The 16,226-nt window shown below is 36.2% G+C and overlaps 1 protein-coding gene across 1 annotated transcript in view; it reads right to left on the bottom strand.

The window, feature by feature from the left end:
* PIEZO2 (piezo type mechanosensitive ion channel component 2) overlaps positions 1-16,226 on the bottom strand; it is a 287,036-nt gene that overhangs the window by 232,341 nt on the left and 38,469 nt on the right. The window contains exon 2 of the mRNA XM_032746936.3: positions 4,647-4,742. Coding sequence (XP_032602827.2) covers positions 4,647-4,742 — 96 coding nt within the window. The remainder of the gene's footprint in view (positions 1-4,646; positions 4,743-16,226) is intronic.

Raw genomic sequence — 16,226 nt, 5'->3', positions numbered from 1 at the left:
TAATAGTGGGTGATATAAGCATTTTGAGAAAAAGAGTCACAAACTCCAACCGCTTGAGCTAAAAACATCTCCTTGCACAGATGCAGCAATAGACTTGTAAGCTTAAGATACACATTCAATTGAATTTCTGTTCAAAGCAACAAAAACCATGCAAACAAGTCTTCCCAAAATCAAAATCAGTATTTCCAACCTAAAATCTCTTTCTGTATATAATTTAAGAAAAACAGAATGTTTAAAACCCCCAAATTAGCTCTATTATTTGTGTTTTCCATCGAGTCCTGTAAATAATATTGTTGTTATGAAAATTATTAGAGCTGGCTTAAATAGAAAAGATCAAAAAGTTTAAAAATCTTTTTCAGGGATGATGAGAGAGAGGAATTCTGTTAAACTCTCAACAGAGTGATTTGGTTTCTATGCTTTGAGTTTTTCAAGTTATTTTTAGGTGCTTTCTGCATACGCACCTTGGGCAGCAGCTGGTTCTGCAGCTCAGGAAATTTTGAAAAGCTAAAGCTGAAGCTCTGTCAGAGCAGGTGATTTAGTAATATAGAAAGTACCCTTTTCTTGTCTACTAAAACACAATCAACTGTGATTTTTTCAGTGCAAGAGTTTATAATTAAGGGGTAAACATATTTTTTTCTCTTTCATGAGTATCACATAAAATTTTTCACTTAAGCTCCTTATTTTGTCCAGAAGTATTAATACTTTGCAGTACAAATTAGGTCTAAAATTATGATACTAATTTAAGATATTTGGAGTCACTGGAGGCTTAAATGGTCAATTCTGACCTATCTTCTGTCCAGTAAATATATAGGTTTACCCAATTCCTGCCTTGAACATCTAAATCAGATGACTCAAGGTGCTTAAAGGTGGTGCAAAACTCAAAAAACCAAGTGCAGATGAGTGTAGAAAGACTGCTAGTAAAACAGATGCATTGTAGAATTGATGAGTGCACACCGGAGCATTTGTTCTTGCACAAAACTCAAAATCATGTTTGTATCAAGTTTTAAAGTTTTTTCCCATATTCACTTGGATCAATTCTCTCCTGAAAACCCTTTAGCTATATTTGGCAATCCAAATTTGTTACTGTAACCCTTCTGTATCTTACAATTCTGATTACTGCAAATCACAAATCCTTTAATATCTGCAAAACAAATTCCATTGTTCCATTTCTTTACTATCGTTTCAGCCACACTCAGAATAATGCTGAATTAACAATTTTTTATTATAGTTCATAATTTTATCAATCTACTCATTTTTAAAACATCATTTTTATTGATCTAAGTGCTGTGACAAGTTCATTTTTTCCAACAGAGATACAAGTTTTGTCATCCTGAGAAAATTCATAAGCAAACCCATTCTTTTTGCCACTAACATAAGCAGACTGAGCAAAACTTAGTCCATGTGTGAAATTAACCAATTCCCTCAATTTTTAAAATTTACATCATGACTGGCTACAGAGTCTTATAAATCAAAAAATATGAAATTAAATAAGGTAAAAAAAAAATTATCTAAATGTAAACTCACCTCTCTTACAGGAAAAAAAAAAAAAAAAAGACATGTAAAACAGGTATTTAGTCCAGCTAAATGAGCCATTTGCCCAAGACTGGACCAATCTATGTTGTCATGTTTTATTATTTCTATAAAAACATCATGCACAAGCCTTTATTAAGGATGAAGACATAACTGCAGCAGATATTAGACACAAAGGGAAAAAAAATCACTAATATAAACAATCTCACAATCAAAGAAGTTAGAAACTCGGCTGTTGCACAATTTACTGTGCATTTGTCAGCTCCAGAGAAACTGGTAACAAATCAGTTACTGATTTTAGAGATAATTCATATTGAAAAATTACTGCTGAAATCGCATGACTTCACTACACATTCAAAAAGTAAATGCCTCAAAAACTGTTCCCATTAGCATCCCTTAAAAAACTGGTCAAGTTTTAAGTTATTCCTGTAGACAAGACGATGTTACTTGCAATGAATGTGTCTTACACAGTTGTCTCTGCCTACGTTCAGTAGGTTAGTTTTAAGATGCTGACAGGTGAAATACCAACCTCTTTTGAAATACAGGAGACAAAACCTTTAGTTAGAATTGAAACTGATACATGGAACATAGGCAGAGACACAGACAGTGACTTTTATCTTCATGTTTAAGGATTAATATTACTTTATCTTAGTATTTAACCTTTTTAATAAGATTAAATATTTAAAGGGGCAAGAAGGAAAAAAAATTACTCATTAATCTTTAAACACCACCTTAACTATTTGAGCAAGTATAATAGCTTTTCTCTCGTGTTTCTAACCTTTTATGTTTCTGTCAAAATTTAAATTCTAGACTGACATCATCCATTTCAGAATTTCTATGTCCTGTAAAACCCTTAAGGTTGGTGGAGAGAAGTTTCATAAGTTTACTAACTGTAAAGTAAAAGGTGATAAACTGGGAAAACAGATGAAAGTGCAAGAAACAGTAAAGTTGGTCAGAGATTTTGTCTGAAGGGATTTTGTCTGAAGATTGTGTCAGGAGAGGATGAGGAAAGAAAAAATTAATGGAAAGCTAGAATGTTTAAAAGAATAAAAAAAACCTAGTCAAAACAAACAGAATTTCAGGAAAAAACTATCTGAGTGACAGAAGTCTTAGGGGAAAAATACAAGCAAAGTACATAAACATAGATTTGGTTTGGTTTGGGGGATTTTTATAGTAAAGTTTAATTTATTTATTTTTTGACTCTGATTTACTGGTGGTTTGGCTGGTTTTAGCAGAAATATTTGCATATTTCCTCTTTCTTTTCCATCTTCTGGTCACAAAAAAAATATCCCCAAAACAACAACCCTCAACAGTTTCTGGAAAGATAGACCTACACACACACACACTTTAGAAATGTGACAGGGACAGTGGGCAAAGTGGGTACACTCAAAAATACTAAATTTATATAACAAATTCAGACAAACACATAACATGACATTCAGGTGAAGTGCAATGCAATGTGATACACAATACAGAGAAAATATCCAAAGTCCTAAGAGAGCATTTTCCTCTGAGAAGAGATTGCTGCCATCAGTGATGCAAACTAGATTACTCTATTAAGTCACACAAGAATTAGTCCTAATCAAATAGACTTTTTTTATACTCTAAAAGAAGAGAATTTGTATGTCTCTCCACTTTCACTCTTGGCTCTGTTTATCCTGTCAAACACTTTTCCTGGCACACACAAAACGGGCAACAAAAGTAAAACACACAAAACCAATAGGGTAATTGCATATTATCTGCAATAAAATATTGGAGCAGCTGCAACCAAATTCCCAATGAGTGTTTCCCTCCCAGTTCATACCTTCAGCACCTTTAAGAGAAACTCTAACTCACAGCTGGACATTTGCTGATGCTCCATCCTTACATTGTCCTTGTAATATTCCCCTGTAAAAATGACTGACAGCCTCACCAAGAGTGGGATTTGCCACTTTTAACACTTGCTTAATTTATTCTTCAGGCCTGTTTTTCCTGGTTTCACCGGCTACTGACACACACAACATAAACTGAGCCCACCCAATTGGTATAGATCTCCACCACAAGACAGGAACACCTGACCTACAAAGACAGGCTGGAAGAGCTGGGATTGCTCAGACTGGAGAAGAGAGGGCTCCAGGGAAAACTCATTGCAGCTTTACAGTACTCAAAAGAAGGCTTACAAAAAGGAGGGAGAGGGACTTTTTATGCAGGTCGATAGTGACAGGACAACAGGCAATGGTTTTAAACTGAAAAAGGGCATGTTCAGATGAGATTCTTTACTCAGAAGGTGCTGAAACACTGAAATAGGGTGTCCAGAGAAGCTGTGAATATCCCATTCCTGGAAGTGCTCAAGGCCAGGTTGGATGGGGCCCTGAGCAACCTTATCTAGTGAGTGACATCCCTGCCCATGGAACCAGATCATCTTTAAGGTCCCTTCCAGCCCTAAGAATTCTATGATTTTATACCAGTCAAAGCTTTGTAATTTAAAATACATTTGTAGGCCTATAAAGAACCCCTTTCCTCTCCCATTAGAGCAGAATGTAAATACCCCTTTCAGAAGTATTACATTCTTGCTGTAGACAAGGCAAGGCAGAATGGCACACCTCTGTGCATGACACATAAATGCTTGAACGCCTGATGAAGTTATTTATCATCTTTAACAGCAAGCCCTTTGAGTTATTTTTGCTAAGGCAGTAGTACAATGCCAGGATGATAGTTGTTTAAATAAGTACCTAAAATACAACTGAATGAAAAATCTGGTATCAAATTTAATTCTCATCATTAACTACCAATTCAGACCTAGAGCACAATCAATGATAGGATGGCTTTGGGAGGGTTCTGAAAACTCATTTTTCACCCAGACCACATTAGTATTCCAGAAGAAATAATACCATTAAAAGTCCAGTAGTGCTGTCAGACAGCCTGGATGCAATTTGGGGCAAGCATAGTTGGAAGTCCTTGGGCACCAAAGCCAGCATATTGTGAAATGACAGTGCCAGGGAATTTACAGTATGTATTAAAAGTCAGATTACTTAATGAGGGGGAAACACTCAGGACTTCACCTTCTACTACACCGAAGCTTTTGCATGTACTCTGTGCACCACAGACTCTGAAGAATGAAGCAATGAACTTCTTACCTTGCATGGTTGCTTTTGTGGGTTCTGAAAACAGAGGAATGAGCAGGAGGTAGATGAGGTAGACAAAGGAGAGCCCATTGTAACGGAAAGCACAGGCTGCAATGAAAGAAAAGAAAAACAACATATTGTTTAATTTTTTCCAAAGGTATTCAAGTTTAAAATAAATCTTAGAGTCAAAGGTTAGGTCAAGTTGGAAGGAACCAAAGTGTGTCAGCTGGTCCAACCTCCCTGCTCAAGGAGGGTCATCACTGAGCACATTGCACAAGATTGTATCAAGAGGGTTCTTGAGTATCCCCAGTGAGGGAGACTTGTATCAACAAAGTCTTCTCAGCTATATCCAAAACAACCTGGTTTTGGAATACAGATACATCTTTAGCCCTGTCAGAAACATGTATTCCAAAAGAAAAGAAGTTTCTCCAGACACAACTTCCTGAAATATCATGGAAACAATAGTGGGAGTGAGCTAACAAGTTATGCATTAATTGGGCCTTATCCTCATCAAATCCGTCCACTTTAATTATAAAACAAAACTGCAAAGTCTCTGTATTAGCAAATCCGTATAATAGCTACAACTTTTGTTTCCCAAACCAGTCAATGTTTTGAATAACTGATTTGATTTCCTAATAACCTTGATAGAAAACTCTGGGTATATATTCCACATCTGCAGGTTGGCCAAGAAGCATGGGCGCCAAGAAATGCATGGGTGCCTAGCAAGCAGGAAGAGTAAGAAGCACCTATTTTCTCTTTCTGAACTGATATGATTCCATCATCAGCCTTAAAATTTTCTGTCAAGGACTAAAAAATCCACCAAAGCTTGATAGAGGGGTTTTCTGAGTGAAAACCAGAATCCTTAAGAGCAGCTTCTCATTTTCCTGTAAGAATTGCTCTTGCTTGTCACTTACTAAAATTTCCTTATAGCTACAGCCTTTAAAGGCCAGCTGAATATTTACACCTACATTTGTAACTATAAAAAGCCTGTAGGATAGAGTAAATAGGACCTATCCCAGGGGGAATTCTGCAAGCCATTATCAGAGCTCTAAAGTCAATGTACTCAAGAAGAGGGAGGCAGCTCTGCTATTACACACCTACTCTCAGGGTCCTCTACAGAGGAGCACAGGATGTACAATGGCCATTAGTGGCCTTCTTGGAAACAATAGCAAAGAGGACACTCCTGATATCAGGACAAATCCATAAATCAACCTTTTGGTTTTTTGAGTTTTTTTCAAATTTAATCTTGGGGTGGGAACAAGTTCTGTGGCATTCATAGGAAGAGGTACAACACTGGTTTAAGGCTGTTCTACAGCATGGAGGCTTTTCCATTTCAATGGGAAGGACCAATGTTCTCAGTCATTCTGGTAGCAGAATAACATTAGCAGGTAATACTATTATCCAGCTATTTTTGTGATTGTGTCAGCCAGATTTTATTTGTGTTAAACTGCTTAGTTATTTGCAGTGCAATATTATGCTCATTTTCTTCTTTCTTGAGGACTGAGCTTGCTGCACTTCTTGTAGAGCACCAAGCACTCATTTTCCCAGTACACAGAGAGAAAACAGCAACTGTGTGCTTTAAATGTCTTCCTTCATTAGCTGGAAGTCACTGAATGTCTTGCTAAGAAGTCTGTGTCAAAAATTTAGAACCTCAATTTATATCAAAGCCTCCTCCAGCAAACTTGGCTAGACACTGCCTGGAAAACCTGTAAGCAGTTACAAGAGCTCAGTATTTTGAATTAAACCCCCCAAAACCTAGCTGCAACATTTTTACTATTCCCTACTGCAATTATTCCAATATTTCTATTTTGTGTTTATATCCACTCATCTGGTATATGAGTCTGGAGAGATGAGTGCCTTATCAAGCTAAGGTGCAAGAGTAAAGACTGAATATAATTTTAGCAAGATAAAAGATTAGGAAATAGCAGCTGCACTGCTTTCACATATTTGCACTGCACTACATTATTATTTTGCCAAACATTCCTTAGTTCTGACACTCAAAACCATATAGAAAAAGTTTTAGCATAAAATCAGCCTCAGCTTGTTACTGATGCAACAACAAAGGGCCCAAAAAAGCAAATTAACCCATCCTCTGCACATCCTCTGGTATTCGCAGAGTTCTTCTGCAAAAGGAGCTGTACACAGACATCCAAAACATCTTAAATTGAATGTCCCATTTAAGATCACTGGAATTCCATCAACAGAAAAAGCACCTATAAAGATGAGTTTCCTGGAAAACCAAATGGGATAGAAGTTTCTGGGTATTTTGGATACATTGGTCAGTTCACAGTATCAAAATTATCATAATTTTACCATTTTAGGCTTATTACTGCTTCTTAAAATTGTCTAATCGATTTTCAAAATTAATTTCAGGCGACTTCTTCTTGAACTATATTTACCTCAAAATTTACTGCTTTCTATTCCTAGAGCTGTGTACTCAAAAGCTTTTTTCCTCTACTGCTACATAAACAGGACTGTTAACAGAGATTATATTTCCATTCAAACCTTTCCTTATGTATTTTTTCATATAAAGCATCCATAAAACCCTTTAGTTTCTCAGCTTTAAAAGGATATGTTTGTCTACAGCAAACACTAAACAAAAAGGCTTAAACTGGAAAATATATGCAAAGTCCATACACACTTTTTGCTCTTCAGGCTTTTTTTAAAACCACATCTCACCAAGTTTTCTAACAGTCTCTATTGAGAAAAATTCAGAAATGTGATTTTCACCTGTGAAGGTTCTGCTGTAGTTCACAGCCCAATAATAGCAATAATACACAATTTGGAAAATATATAAAAAGCAGAGCCATTAATACACAGTATTAAAAGCAAACTAACTTTTATTTTGTATCACCTGAATTACTTTGAAGTACTTCCCTTAGACAAAATAAAAGAGCACTCCATAAAATGTAAGACTGACTTCTCCATTCACAAGCAACTATTTAAAATATTTCAGTTTGTATGTATAGAAAATAAAAGATGTTGTACAAACCTTTAAAGATTTTTATCATCTTTCACAGCAGTGGACAGATTGATTTACAGCTAAAACATTTAATTCATCTTTAAGACAGGTATGTACAGTGTGTGCCATACAAAATTAAAAAGAAAACACAGACAAAAAAAACCCAAAACAAATAAAAATCATATATCACATGATAACATTGTCCTTCTATAATTTATTTTTCATTGTTTTATGCTAGCCAAAGTAGGCCTTTGAAAAAACTTAATACTGCTTCATAGACACATCAGGTTTCTACATGTAGAATTCTAACATCTGTTACATATTATTATTTCATATTTCAACCAACAGTTTTCTTTCCTCCGTTTAAAGAGAATAATTTGCATAACAATGGTGTTTTACCTGTTATATAAAAAATACTGGAGAGCAAAGTGAGGGGCAATAAAGAAATTCACAATAAGCTTGAACTTGGAAAGAAGAGGGAAAAAAACAGCCTCATAAATCACGTGTTTAGTTTTATTCCACAAAAATTTTAAGAGTACTTAATTCAGAAGTGGAAACTATGTGTTCAGAAAAACAGCATTCAAGAGTGGAGGCGTAGTACCAAAGGGCTACTGACTCCTCATTTGTGAACTAGAATTCTGTCAAAAGCCACGACAACAGAAAACAAGAAGGAAGTGAACACAGAATTAGCCATCCACTCACTACTTCTGAATTTAATTTAGTAAAAAAGCACTGTCATTGTTGTTGACAGAATAATGCATTGTTTGTTATACCCTTTTCTGTTCAAGAAACATGTAAAAATATCTCTGTCACATATTTCACATATTTCTACTGTAGGTTTGAGAATATTATGTATCTTTCTTGATGTTATCCTATTAGACTCTTGTGTGCTTTAGCACAAGAAGAAATTCGTTCAGCCAACTACACTGAAGTAATGTGTCTTCTACCTTCAGCAGGATATTGCATGGTGTTTGTATCCTGTTTTAACAACTTTATAGCTGCAAGATTATTAAGAAAGCTATGCAATTATATTTTTTAAAAATGGTACATTTAGACTAAAATTTGGCCTTTCATGCTTATTTTTCCAGTAACACAAATATATATATATTTTCAGTGAAAATATTAATTGGGAAAAGTGCTCCTGAAAAAACATGCCTAATCCTGAGCAGGCCATGGTTGTTGTCTAAAAGACAGAGGTGATGCTCTGTTCACTCATTCTTATATCCAGCTGATCTGAAATAAGAGACCAAAACACAGAAAGGAAAAGGAATAAGCAGGTGAATGACCTTTGAAACTTCTCAGTCCCCAGGAAGCCAAGTATCCAGCACTCAAAGGTAGGACACCTCAGCACCAGATTCCTGCCTGTAATGCTGTAATTTTGCTTAGTTATACCATGGTTACTATCCATTATATCCTCATTATTCTGAAAATATCCCCAATTTCCATGCAATTCAGATGACTAAAACAGCTACAGATGTAGTAGCCTTTGTATCTAGGTATAACATATGAATGATCCACTGATACCCAGCCCAGATGAAAAGCTTCTGGTGCAAAAGCTCATCCTAAATCAAATGCTGAAGCAAATCTATCTCCTCCTCCAAACCAAGGTGTTCTACGTGACAATTCATGAATGTGTGTGATGAGTTGTCAACTCTTCCAGGAAGAGATACAGTTAAGATCCCTCTTACCAATAAGGCACTGTCCTAATGTCATGATTATTTAGGCCTTTCCACTTGTGCTGCTCTCCAGTAAGACATTTACCAGTTGGTTCCCACATTCTCTGGAATATTCTAAATTGGTGACATTTTGGGGGCTTTTTGTTTGTTGGTTAGATTTTTTTACCCCGAGTCATCTTACAGACATCAAGAGCTGCACAACCAAGGCAAGTAAGTCCAGCATTAGGCCATAGGGACTCAGCCTTCTGTCAGAGACAGAAAAGTAATAATTTATGGCTTGAACATCTTCATTGCCTATTATAGCAAAACTGTACAAAAGCTGCAGAGAAAACCACCAAAAACCTGAATGGAGCCCTACACTGCTCCTTTGATGGACTATGTGAACTATACAAGAGCTTGGTAAAGTAAGTAAATGTTAAAAGAGGTAAAGATTTAAATTCCCACCTCCATTAGCCAGCCAGATAAGTACTTCCAACAATGTAATATAAAGAGGAAAGGTCAAAACTGCTGAGAAAAGTCTGGTTTCCTTGTATTCTGCGTAAAGCCCTTATTTATAAGTCTCTTTAATTTCTGGTAACCCTCCCTCTCGTATCAACCAGCATATGTGAGAAGAAAGGGAACAATAATTTTTTATTCTTTTCCTAAAGATTCATGCATGCAGCATTCTTTAACCAAACCTCAGACACGTGCATAGTAGCAATACAGTAAAATAGCAGCAAACTGGCCTCCAGTATTTCCATACAGTTTCTGATGCCTCTGCCCTCAGAGGTAGGGGTGTCCTTGAGAAGAAAGCCCACCTAATCTCACACTGAAACGGAGACCCAGAAGGCTGTACACAACTTGCTATGTGGTCTATGAGCACTGCTTTACAAACTAATGTAGTAAGAAGTGAACTCATTCACTGTTGGCAGTATGACCCAGTATTAATCACCTACAGAGCTGAATCTCCCAGAAAGGTGATCAACCAGTTGCTCTCATCTCCACTATAATTTTATGAGCCAACGACCGTTAAGGTACAAAGGGGGACTTGTCAACTCAGAGTCACAAGTGCAAATCTTGTTTCTGAGGATTCCTCACTTTTACCTGACATAGCCATTATTAACCAAATGCAGTAGAAATAAAATAAACTAAGATTAAAAATTAAATTCACTTGATCAGAAAGATGCATTACCATTTCTGAAAAAGAAAGGCTACTTTTAAAAATTGCTATTTTTCATATCTTCTAACACTTCATACTTCAAACTTGTTTCAGAAATACAAAATTTGTATCACAACTTTTTCCTCCAACACTTTTTACAATAACAATTAAAAAAAACTCGCCACAAAATTAGTTTATGCTGTAAACAATCTATTTGAAAAGATAAAACTCTGTTAGTGACCAAAAACGCTCCTCTTCAAAAACTGTATCTTCTCGTAATGACAAATATCTGATAGGCATAGCGCCCAGAGAACTCACAGATATTTACTTTATTTTTACTTATTGAAATTCAGAAGAATGGATTAAATCCTGACATAGTTTTGGTCTCACTTCTGAGTAATTGCACTTAAACAACATTTCTGACAGATGAGATTGGAATGATACACTGCTACGCAAGACAGTTAAGTGAAGTGCATGTAACCTTACCAATCCCTTTAGAGCAAAATAATGGTCATAGCCTCTGGTTGTGCAGTGCAGAACTGTGTCTGCTCAGGACAAGTTCCCTCCTGCATCAGCCCATACTCCCTCCACATCCAACAGCTCTGCTGATAACGCCGTGCTAACACACACCACTCCCCATCCAGCTCCTGAGCCAACTTTTCAACATGGGGCTGCTCCGTGTGCCACACCCAGAGAGAAAAATTTTCGGTTTGGGGAAAAAAAAAAAAAAAGAAGAAAAAAGAAAAAAAAAAAAAAAAAAAACCCCAGAAATAAATCCAAGCAAAAAGACCACCAAAAGCATGAACTCTTTGATAAACAGATAAATAGGATGCTTCTGGTTCATGTCAGCACTTCTACAATCACATTTTTTCACCTGTCAGCATTCATCAGAAGAGATAACTGCTGGACAGTTAACAGTTTTGCAATGACTTGGGAATTTTTATTTTCCTTTGCTTTTTTTTGCCTTTCCTCTATTTCTCCAAGAAGCAGTTTTTAGTAAGCTCTCTCTCCATCAGAAACCATCTGGAACAGATTTTAACTTCATGGCAAATATTCCATGGGAATCAATCAGAAGGAGGAGAAGACAAAACACCTTGTTCACCACTTTCTTTCAGTGCTTAGGAACAGGAGTTTTATTTCCCAGCTGTATTTGACAGCAAGAAAATGAACAAAGGATCTCAAGTATAACCATACCACAATCATCATCTTACTTAGAATAATGTATTTTAAAGCTGTATCCACTTTCACAAGCAAATCCATGTCAATACACTTTACTGCCATGATCAAGTGTACAAATATTTCCAAATTAAAAACATGATGGACCCCATCATCAGTAATTTTTCCCATTCGAAAGATCAACTTCACGTTGTAACTCATTTTAATTTCAGCACCAACTGAAACTAAATTCATTTACTGGTCTGGGAAGTGGAAAGAGATGTCTTCTTATTCCTCCACTGAGGTGGCTGCCTGCAGAAAGGACACTGTCTGCATTCTCACCCTTGCTTCAGCAACAGCTCTTCTATCTCCAGGCTCCTCTCTCTAGGAAAGTAACTGGGAGCTGAAGAAATAACTCTGCTCCTCACTCATTTTCATGGGATGAGAAAAGCACGTTCCTGTTTCCTCGGACATCTGGAGACAGTAGTCTGGTTCTGCTGTTACAGTTGCATAACTCTGTCAAGACTCAGACTAAAAATAACAGCAAACTCAGAACACAGATGACAATCAAATGTCACACAGTGCTACTGCTAAACACAACATCAACCAGGGACAGATTTGGAGAGAGCTGGGTAACAGAGAGACCTTCATGAGCAGAAAGGGACTGAGACCTTCATTTACAGCTGCTAAGAAGCTACAGACACCCAAAACAGCTACCCAGTCAGATGTTTCCAGCAACTGGAAGTGTGAATTTCAGCATATATTACCATTCCTCCATCACCATTCACACTCATTGTCTTTTAAAATGCATAAACCACCATAAGCCAATTGACATAAGATGCAGAAAGAACCAAACAATTTTTTTCACCATCTGTTGCTTACTGACATAAGTCCTAAAAAACCCTGAGTCAGATGAAGGACATGTTAAAAAACTAACCCAGATGAACACTTCTGAGGAACATAAACATGATTAAACATCAGAGAGGTGTTAACACTGAAAAGTATGAGTGTCATTAGTGAATTTACAAATATGAATGCAGAGTTTGAAACTCTGCCATTATTTATTCCAGTAGAGGAAAGGATAGGTAAACTTCCTTTCTTGGTCCATCACTGAATAAAAAGGACCCAGAGGATTGCAACTGCAAGCCATAAATCTGAATGATGAAGGAACATTTCAGACAGTGCTACAAATCCACAGTGTTTATCAAAGGAAACAGAATTTTTAAAAATAGGTAACTCCAGGATATCATCAAGTACGTAAAGGAGATACAAAATCCTCATTCTTGCAATGTCCCTATTCCAAACTGATGTTGCTTGTACAAAATAATAAATCTCTTTTTGTTTGAAGAACTGTGCATTTCTCTCTCTCCTTACAAATACATGAGGTAACTTTCTCTCATTGCAGGGAAGCCTCAAGCTATTACAAGAATCTCCTTAGGAATTCCATGAATTTTCTTGCAAACTATTTCTCCTAACTCGGAACTGGGAAAGGAACCTAAAGAACTACAAGAGTCTCAGAACCCACGGACACATTAGGAGGTTGTTTATAATCTGCAAATCTAATCTGATCATTAAGATTGCCTTTTCTGAACAGGTAGTACTTAAACCCATCTCACTCCCAATGAAATTTCACATGCACATGACCGCAGTCTATGTGAGAGAGTTCTACTGGGACAGATGCATTTTACTGTGGGTCTCAAATGCAACACTTATCTAACGCTGAATGAAAAACATCATTCGGAAATCCTATTATTGGAACAAAACCATGGTCTTGTCCAGTTTTCACACAGCAAAGTAATAGTTATTATAATTACTCCACATAGCAATTTAAGATAAAAAAAAAAGTCTTAATTGTGCATTTATTTCAAGTAGTAACATTCCCCAGAAAGTGCAGGGCACATCTGAATCTGTTTCCTCGCACATCACTCAAGAAACTTTCCCTACACTCATGGAGCCGCAATCTGTGGCACTCCCTTCAGGTAGCCAAACCTCTTGTACTTATGGGATGCTTTCTTCCATGTATCGATTTTCTTTTGTACAGCATCTGTAGCAATGTTTTCTTCCTCTGTAATATGTTTTGAAGAAACTCCCCCAGACTTTTGATAAGCTCTCAGCCAAATTTTAAGAGCAAGACTGGAAATTCAAAATGATTTAATACCCCTTTCATGTTTATAAAACAAACCATTGTGTCCTTGTCCAAGAATATTTGAATGTGGGAAGTTAAGAAGAAGTTTAACTTGAAGAAAACTTCCCACGCAGTTAGTAATTCTAATCTGTTTATATCTAGGCTCAATATAAAGTCTGACTACGCATTTCTTTGGAGTCAAGCCACTGTCCTGAAGACACCAAATAGTATCATGCAGCATCCCACCAGATTAAAAAATAAAACAGTCATCCCAACAAAGAAATCAGGGTCCTGGACTCACCACTACAGAACTTCTAGAGCTTTCATCTTACTCAATTGCAAATAAAAGGATTTTTTTGTTGCAGGGGAAGACAGAGAACAAAAACTTGCCTTCATTAGGCCTGTTCTGAACATAAGGAGATGGGTACAGTAAATTTAAGGGTCTCAATATGAATCTTCGTTCAAAAAACACAATACTGTTCTTATCTCATTAGGGAAAACCAAAGTAAAACAAAAGAAAGGCAAACCAGAAACTCAGCATGTTTTTAATTGAGCAAGATCTCAAATTTGGAGAAATGAGTCCACTGAGAGTCTCAGAAGATCTGTCCTTGAGAAAGAGCCAAAGTATACATCCTGGAGGATTAAAACTAAGTGAAGAGCACATTAAATTTGATTTAAACATATCCCAAAAATATAAGAAATATATAAACACCAAGCTGTCTTTCAATTTTAAAAAAAAAAAAAGCTTTTCTTTACAATCTCTGCAGGGCAGCCAATGATCCTTTCAGACAAGAGTTCTACATACAGTGAAGATAACAGCAGTAAAGACTTACATAATCCTTGTGACTTTATTTATGAGCACTTCCATTTGTAGAAATTTTTATCTGGTTAATAAAGTATTTTTGTCAGTAAACTGACCAAAAAATTTATACCATCTGAGAACACAAACATGGATTTCAAAGTGGTCTTTATGAGAAAACTGACCAAATTAGTCTTGGATGAAGTTTATAGCTCCAGAAAAGTGCCAGAATAAGTAGAATGCTGGGGTTTGTTCAAACACAAGGATTCTCTTCATTAAAAGTTAGACCAATGTACAAGAGCTAGTCAGGAGTGTGTCTCAGGAGTATTCTTATTTGTCATGCTTGAAAAATAACTAACTTCATCCCTTGCTACATGGTCTTAAGTGATGGAAGTGGGAAGATAAAGTTGCAGAAAGAAAAACAGAACCTACTAACAAGCTTGAGCGATACTAAACTCAGTAATGATGTTCTGTTAATGTGTTATTGGAAAGTTCATTTACTACAGAAGCAAGAGAAAGTTTGCCTAAAAGAAGGAGCAATAATAATAATAATAATTATAAAAAGTATTTATTGAAATAAATTAGTTGTGGTTTTGTTTGTTGTTTTGTGGGTTTTTTTAACCCAAGAAAATTGAAAACAATTTCTCAGTTTGAAATCAGAGGAAAATAATGCTGGAAATGTGACTTTTTTTCCCTGCTTTATCCATTCATATAAGATTCCCTTCTCTCTCATAATTAGCTATCCACTTATAAAGTACTTCAATGCGGCATTATAGTTAATTTTGAATATTCAATGCTCCCACATAATTTTCTTGCTTTTTATTACTAAACAATTTTGAGAACTAATTTTTTTAATCTAAAACTTGCAAGTTATTTATTGATAGCTACCAGAAAATGCACCCTTTATAAATAAATAAACAATCATCAATATTGCCTTCTCAGCTCTTTGATCAGAATAAATGCATATTAGCAGAAAAATTCCCACCATCATCTTAATTTGTACCATAAATAAATTAGGATCTTGTTAACAAGATATGGTAAAGCAAGCTGGAGTTAAGTGTGATTACATAACAAGCAACAGATCGTGAGCATGACCAGAAAACATTTATCTTTTGCTTAGGGCATCACAGTCTACTTGTAAAAACATCAATCCTCAACAAATAATGGAGTGTGGCTTCAGTGTCCCTAGACTACCAAAGAACATTACAGAGCAGACAACTTCAGTGCACAAGATTACTCAGAGTAGAGAAAAGGGAAGTATCCTTACCTAGTTTATACAGGTAAGAAACCAATCCAGAGAAAATTACTACACTTTATCACATTTACATGACAGCCATGTAGCAACGTGACAGCAAATTCCCAACCTAAACCTGCAGTTCCAAGAACACAGCTATTCCACAAAAATTTATTATTGCCTCTCTTCCTAAGGGAGCTGCATGTACATACAGGCAAGACTTTACTCTGAAATCAGTTGGGTTTTTTTAATTCAAGAGAAAGAAAAACACAAAATTACTTCTCTAACCATATTCACGTTGTTTTTCTGGTAGATTTCCCCATATTATTTGTGTCACTTTCTGTTTGAAAACATCATAGACTGAGTCACAAGCTCAAACTCCATTTGTCACAATATGCTGTGCTGCACTGCAGCACCTGAACACCTTTCAGGAAAAAGTGAACATGTGCAAAATACAATCACACCTTTTGAGAAACTGGAGGCAGTAAAGGGATAAGGATCAG

Source organism: Taeniopygia guttata, chromosome 2, assembly GCF_048771995.1.
Source record: "Taeniopygia guttata chromosome 2, bTaeGut7.mat, whole genome shotgun sequence".
Classification (NCBI taxonomy): Eukaryota; Metazoa; Chordata; class Aves; order Passeriformes; family Estrildidae; genus Taeniopygia; species Taeniopygia guttata.
Note: the sequence above shows the minus strand (reverse complement) of the source record. Positions and strands in the feature narration are given on the sequence as shown.